Source organism: Otolemur garnettii, unplaced genomic scaffold, assembly GCF_000181295.1.
Source record: "Otolemur garnettii isolate 467f Iridium unplaced genomic scaffold, OtoGar3 scaffold00046, whole genome shotgun sequence".
Lineage (NCBI taxonomy): Eukaryota > Metazoa > Chordata > Mammalia > Primates > Galagidae > Otolemur > Otolemur garnettii.
In genome coordinates, this window is record NW_003852441.1 from 13,196,955 (window position 1) to 13,204,169 (window position 7,215).

Below are 7,215 nucleotides of genomic sequence, written 5' to 3' on the forward strand. Positions count from 1 at the left end.
CGGGCTGGGGATTCGAACCCGCCACCTTAGGTGTACATGGCTGGCGCCTTAGCCGGTTGAGCTATAGGCGCCGAGCCTGGACACTTTCTAAGATAGAAAATGGCCCAAAGATGTGGACTCTCCCAGAATCATGCCTTCTCTATATTCTGCTCCCTGAGACCCCTCTGCATTTGGTTTTCTGTCCTGCAGGGTCGGCATGTCAAGACCGGGCAGCTGGCTGCCATCAAGGTCATGGATGTCACAGAGGTAGGGAACGGGGCTGAACAGAGAGAGGGAGCATTGGGAGAGAAGATGGGGAGAGCCAAAGAGCTCAGCTTCTCCTATCCACCTAGGATGAGGAGGAAGAGATCAAGCAGGAGATCAACATGTTGAAAAAGTATTCTCACCATCGAAACATTGCCACCTACTATGGAGCCTTCATCAAGAAGAGCCCCCCTGGAAATGACGATCAGCTCTGGGTGAGAGGTGCCCTCTCCTGCCCTCTCCACCCTTGCCTGTGTCCAGGGTGCTCCTGAGGAACTTGGTGTTGGTGCCCAGAGCCTCTTCCCTCCAGCCCTCCCTTGATCTACCTAGCCTTTCCTGTTTGTGGATTCAGAAGGACCCCATGCCTCATAGGAGCCCCCCACTCCAGCCCCACACTCACCCTGCACATTTTTTGTCCTCTGGTGTTAGCCCCAATCTTTGCCTTGACCAGTCCTCACATTGAATCTGACAGGCACTTAGTAACACCAAGCAAGGCAGTTCTGGTAAGAGCTAGAAAAGACCTCGGGGAGGTTAGTCCATCCGTTTTCCTGCCTTCAAAGTTTTGGCAAAACAACAGAACCAAAATATTTGTGGAAGGTGACATGGCTCAGACCCCTTCCAGCAGTGCAGAGTCTTTCTGGATGGTTATTCAAATCAGGACCTGCTGTAGCTGTTTTGGGCCTCCCCTGAATTCCTAAGAGTCATTCCCCTGTCTGTCCTGGGTACTCAGCAGATTCTCCCAGCCTCACCTTTCATGGTACAGAGCCCAGCCAGAGGAGACAGCAGCAGGGCACATAGCAATGACTGTCAGGAGTTTGGGAGCTCATGCCAGGTCTCCACTTGGAGTAGTCAGCCAAACAAGTACTTATTAAGCAATTTCTGTATACGCTACACAGATAAACATGAGCCAGCTTACAAGGCCCCTAGGCTTTTTGGGGGGGGGACACACACACATAGAGAAAGGTGAGTAACAAGTAGGTGTACCTCCCAGGTGTGCAGTGGAGATAATTGAGGGCCAGAGGGTAGGCACTAGTAAGTGGGCGCCCTCTTCTGGACCTATTTGGTACAGTCTTCCCCTCCTCCCTGCTATGATCTGCTGTCCAAGGGGCAGGCACATGCAAATTAATTTTGCATATGCAAATATACATCCCCTCCAGCCTTGTCCTGCATTAGTTTTAGTGAAAACTTGGGCAGGGTTGCTGATTCTCAGAGGGAGTGGATGGAGCTAGCTTCCCATTTGGCCCCTAAATCTCAGCAGCTCTTCCCTAGAGTTGGAGGCTGATCACTCTCCATACTTGAGGAGCTTCTCCCAAGGCCTGCCTTGGTTCTCTGCTGTAGCGGTCTAGGTAGACCCCGTGCACTGTTTATGTCTCTAGCAAGCCTGGAGAATTGCGGATTCTTTGTCCCTTTCTTGCCTCCGAGTCAGGGATGGCAAACTTATTCTGTAAAGGTCCAGGTAGTAATTATTTTAGGCTTTGTAGGTCACAACTCTGTCACAACTACTCAATTCTGCAGTTGTACCATGAAAGCAGTAATAGACTATACATAAACAAAAGATCGAGACTGTATTCACAAATACAGGAATATGAACATGATTGGTTCTTTGGGTTTATTCTTAAGTTGAATTTTTATGTAAGTTGGAACAGATACATTTACCTATTACCTGTTATAGTCTCTGTTCATATGTACATAAGTTTGTAACTCAGAGACTGCCTGTACTTTTATTTAGGTCACTCAAATTCAAATTTTATGTCACTTTCATATATCATGAAATATAATAATTCTTTTGATTTTTTTTCCTAACCATTTAAAAATGTTAAAATTTTTTTTTAAATGTAAAAATTACTCAGCCTGCTGGCCATATAAAAGCAGGCCTTTGGTTGGCTGTTAGTCACTGACCCCTGATCCAGAGGAATAGTTCTTTTTGTTTTTTTGTTTTTCTGGGGTGTTTTTTTGTTTGTTTGTTTTTTTGAGGCAGAGTCTCAACTCAGTCACCCTGGGTAGAGTACTGTGGCATCAAAGCTCACAGAAACCTCAAACTCCTGGGGCTGAACCAATCCCCTTGCCTCAGCCTCCTGAGTAGCTGGGACTACAGGCCCCTGTCACAGTTTCTGGCTATTTTTTTCTATTTTGAGTAGAGACAGGGTTTCGTTCTTGCTCAGGCTGGTCTTGAACTTGGAGCTGAAGTAATCTGCCTGCCTCCAGCCTCCCATAGTGCCCAGAGCAATAGTTTCTAACCATTTTGGGGGTTCAGGTTCCACTGAGAATCTGATGAACACAGTAGATCTTTCCTCAAGGAAAATGCACATATCTACACATTTTGTCTACAATTTCAAGAATTCCTTGGATTCCCACTCGGGACTCAGCCCCACCCTGCCATTTTTCTCCTTTTGTATTCCCTTTTTTTTTCTCTCTGGATCTCGGGAAGTCCTGTGGCCTTTGTGAGGGGCTCATGTGCCCATGTTCCCCAGCTTATACCAGTTATAGCCCCAAGGTCTGTGGTCTTCCTCCAGGGTTCTAATGAGGGGAGAGCGGAGGCCTTACCTGATACTTTCCCTTCTGGTACCTTCCTGGGACTGTAGCTGGTGATGGAGTTCTGTGGTGCTGGTTCAGTGACCGACCTGGTAAAGAACACAAAGGGTAACGCTCTGAAAGAGGACTGCATTGCCTACATCTGCAGGGAGATTCTCAGGGTGAGTGCAAGCCCTTCCCTTGTCTCCTAGTCCTGTGCTACCCTGGCTGGAGCTTCCCTATGGACAGAGCCCCTCCCTAAACTGAGGAGGAGATGCAAAAGCTCTCTGGAGGGAGCAGCAAGCCTGTAGGGTGGGGGGTGAAGACAGTGTTCCAACCTTGGGAATGCTCAGGCTGTTGGAAGAAATAAGCCCCTCTCTTGCCAGGCTCTGCCACCTTTCCCCTTGTAACCTTGCACTTGCAGGGAGTTCATCTGCAGCCACCACTCTGAGGAAGCTCCTCAGCCCAGCCCTGTATAGACCGATAACTCCTGTACCTCTCAAGCCACTCCCACTCCTTGCTCTTGCCTGCTTCCTCCACACTGCAGCTAATTTTCCCTACTCTCCTGTCCCAGGGTCTGGCCCATCTCCATGCCCACAAGGTGATCCATCGAGACATTAAGGGGCAGAATGTGCTGCTGACAGAGAATGCTGAGGTCAAGCTAGGTGCGCTGCTTCCTTCTGAGGCTCACTGGGCCCTTTCACCCCCAAGACAGAGAATAAGGGGCTTTTTCCCCCTGGTGGCTCAGGTCCAACTACTGTCTGGTAGGGAGGCCTACTCTCTCCCTTTTCCCCTCCCCTCCCCTAGGAGGCCCTGCCTCCTGAAAAAATCCCTTAAGAGGTGTACCTGCCACCTATTACGCTCCAGGTGCTGAGCAGGTCCCTCTGGGGAGGTGGAATCTGATGACCCTTCCTGCCTGGGATACTGCCCTTTGCTTTTCCTCCAAGGGGCAGAAAGACTGGATCAGATTCTTTTTTTTTTTTTTTTTTTTTTTTTTTGAGACACAGTTTTATTTTGTCACCCTCGGTAGAGTGCCATGGCATCATAGCTCATAGCAACCTCAAACTCTTAGGCTCCAGTGATTCTCTTGCCTCAGCTTCCCAAGTAGCTGGGACTACAGGGGCCTGTCACAACGCCCAGATGTTTTTAGAGACAGGGCCTTGCTCTTGCTCAGGCTGGTCTCGAACTGGTGAGCTGAGGCAATCGATTTGGCCTCCCAGAGGGCTAAGATTACAGGCGTGAGCCGCTGCGCCTGGCCCTGAATCAGGTTCTTTAGGATGTCAGTGGGGTAAAAGAGAGTGCGAGGGTGTCTGGGTGGGGCAGGACCTCAGGTGAGGTGTACACATATACAGAGTGTTAAGGCCAGGGAACAGTATGACTCCTGCACTGACCCTTGCCTACACATCTTCACAGTGGATTTTGGGGTGAGTGCTCAGCTGGACCGCACGGTGGGCAGGCGGAACACTTTCATTGGGACTCCCTACTGGATGGCCCCAGAAGTCATCGCCTGTGATGAGAACCCTGACGCCACTTACGATTACAGGGTATGAGGTGGAAAGTTGAGAGGGCTGTGAGGGCAGGAAGCAAGATGGAGATGATGGAGCTTGAGCAGGCTGGGCAACAAAAGGAAGTCTGATGCCTATTAGCCTACAGGATTAGGGTGCCTTTTATGGCAATGAAAATAAGAGTGGGAAGACGGGATGAGCTGGAGGACTGTGCAGGGTAAAAGGACAAGGCCCCAGGAAGGGGTGCAGATCAGCAGGGGGTCCCAGAGAGGCCAGGGGTAAGGAATGGAGAGAGGTTACTGGGCAGAAACATTTACCTGTTTCTTCTCTCCCCTCTGTAGAGTGACATTTGGTCTCTGGGAATCACAGCCATTGAGATGGCAGAGGGAGCCCCCCGTAAGTGCTGGGTCTGGTGGAGTAGGATGGGAGAGAAATGGGGCCCAGAAAGCAGCTGAAGGGAGGTCCTGTTGAGGGGACTTTTGGCTCTCAGCGTGGTGAACAGGGCTGATGGCATCTCTTCTGTGCCCAGCTCTGTGTGACATGCACCCCATGCGAGCCCTCTTCCTCATCCCTCGGAACCCTCCACCCAGGCTCAAGTCCAAGAAATGGTAGGTCTTTGAGAGTTTGGTCTCTGGGACAGAAAGCCTCTCTACAAGGCCACTCTGACCTTCACACTCCTCTCTATTCAGGCTTGGATCTGCACCATAGAAGAGGTGCTGGGGGGGCCCAGGGCAGCCATTGGTGCTGGGATATGGCAAAGATAGGAGGGAAATTGAGGTGGCTTTTGGACGAATGATCCACCCCTTCCCACTGCAAGTCCCCTGCTGAGGGGGGCCCTCCTAGTATGAGCCACCACTGTTTCCAGGTCTAAGAAGTTCATTGACTTCATCGACACATGTCTCATCAAGACTTACTTGAGCCGCCCGCCTACAGAACAGTTACTGAAGTTTCCCTTCATCCGAGACCAGCCCACGGAGCGGCAGGTCCGCATCCAGCTCAAGGACCACATCGACCGGTCCCGGAAGAAACGGGGTGAGAAAGGTCAGTGGGCAGTCTTGGGCGAAACTTTGGCCCGGCCTTTTCCAGCTCTGACCGGCCTGGCTCCCCTGCCTGAGATTTCCTTTCCCCCATGCCAACCCCTAGTCCACCTCCCTTTCACATCTTTACAGAAGCTCCATATCGAGCACGTGCGTTTAAGTGCATGCACACATGCTACCACATCCTACCTCTTATGGCAGGGGACCTCAAACTTTGTAAACAGGGGGCCAGTTCACTGTCCCTCAGACTGTTGGAGGGTCGGACTGCAGGCCCCGGGACAAGTCGGCTGCTAAGCAGGACAGACAGCAGTGGCAAAACACCTGGCAGGCCGGATACATGTCCTAGGCAGTCCGCATGTGGCCCGTTGGCCGTAGTTTGAGGACGCCTGTCCTATGGGATTGAGTCCCAGTCTCTGTCTAGGCCCAAACCTGAGACCCACTGTCTTCCTCCATTGCTCCAAGGAGGTGGGTGGTAACCCTCATGCTTTGTCATCCAGATGGACCTTATTGGTCATCCTCATCTAAGGTTTCCTTAGCCAGGGGTGGGGTTTGGGACACTGGACGAAGAAACAGCAGCAATCTCCCCCTGCAGAGGAGACAGAATACGAGTACAGCGGCAGTGAGGAAGAAGATGACAGCCATGGAGAGGAAGGAGAGCCAAGGTGGGCTTGGAAAATAGAGGCGGGAGGGTAGGGAAAGCAGTGATCCTCAGCTTGGGGACTGTCAGTCTGGTGGTGGTGGGCACACAGAGGTAGGGGCAGACCCATATAAACCAAATCCTTGAGCTAAAAAGTGGGACAAACGAATGAGCTGAGGTGGGGAGATGGTGATTCAGGGCTGAAGGTGGAATTCAGGCAAGAATATCAAAGGTGGGCAGGGCCAACAACTGGGCAGAAGGGAGGACAAATTTTCTGGCCACCTGGGAATGGCCAGGGGCAGACTGGTCCAGTTAAAGCACCCACTAGGGCAGGCTCTGCAGGAATGAGAATGGGAACCACAGGGTTCTGACCCCTACTTTTCTTTGTGCCACTCTGGCCTAGCTCCATCATGAATGTGCCTGGTGAGTCAACACTACGCCGGGAGTTTCTCCGGCTTCAGCAGGAGAATAAGAGCAACTCAGAGGCTTTAAAGCAGCAGCAGCAGCTGCAGCAACAGCAACAGCGAGACCCCGAGGCACACATCAAGCACCTGTTACATCAGCGGCAGCGACGCATAGAAGAACAAAAGGAGGAGCGGCGGCGCGTTGAGGAGGTGGGGCTATCCTGGAAGGGCCTGAGCCCAGGCCTGGAGTAGCTTCCTGCTGACCTGGTCCATCCCTGGTTCCAGGGCTAAAGAGAGACATGGAGCAAGCTGGGGCTTTTTATCCCCTTTTCTAAACTTTTATGGAAAGGCTCTCTCTGTTATCAGAAGCTGGGTCCCCTGCCTAGCTGTATATGGATGGTTATGCCATCAGTATCCCTTGAGCAGAGCCATTTCTGAAGAGCCATATCCATTTCCCATGACAGGACTCTCCCTGTCTTGGTTTCTGCATGTAAACCAAGTTTCTCTACTCCTAGTTTATCCTGCTCCTACACCTTCAGTCTGGGTAGCTGGGGAGATCTGTGCACAGAAGCTTCAGTGCACCTGTCAAGCAGCTGTTGGTCTGAATGTGAAAGGATCCTTTTAAAGACCCTCCTTTTACTTTGGGGTGTTTTGGCTCAGATTTTTTTGTAAAGTACAGTCTTGTCAGTTTGGACTAATTAGAGGTGGGTGGAAGAAAGTCATTTTAATTAATAGAGAATCCTATTTTTAAGTAAGTACAGTTTTCTTTTCTTTTTAAAATATCACCAGTTTATATATGAGTGTGTGTTTGTATACAGATACATATATAGGGTGGCCATAAAGTTTATGTGCCATTTAAAACAATCTTGTTTTTTTTT

At 50.6% G+C, this 7,215-nt stretch overlaps 1 protein-coding gene across 8 annotated transcripts in view; it reads left to right on the forward strand.

Moving 5' to 3' along the window:
* MINK1 (misshapen like kinase 1) overlaps nt 1-7,215 on the forward strand; it is a 66,057-nt gene that overhangs the window by 48,339 nt on the left and 10,503 nt on the right. For 6 of the 8 annotated variants that reach the window (XM_023514029.1, XM_023514030.1, XM_003791204.1 and 3 more), the window contains exons 3-12: nt 190-246; nt 333-458; nt 2,826-2,936; nt 3,329-3,419; nt 4,168-4,298; nt 4,601-4,655; nt 4,789-4,867; nt 5,125-5,300; nt 5,889-5,958; nt 6,337-6,547. In XM_023514029.1, the coding sequence (XP_023369797.1) occupies nt 190-246; nt 333-458; nt 2,826-2,936; nt 3,329-3,419; nt 4,168-4,298; nt 4,601-4,655; nt 4,789-4,867; nt 5,125-5,300; nt 5,889-5,958; nt 6,337-6,547 (1,107 nt within the window). The remainder of the gene's footprint in view (nt 1-189; nt 247-332; nt 459-2,825; nt 2,937-3,328; nt 3,420-4,167; nt 4,299-4,600; nt 4,656-4,788; nt 4,868-5,124; nt 5,301-5,888; nt 5,959-6,336; nt 6,548-7,215) is intronic. The other 2 variants (XM_023514031.1, XM_023514032.1) reach the window with 1 other exon arrangement.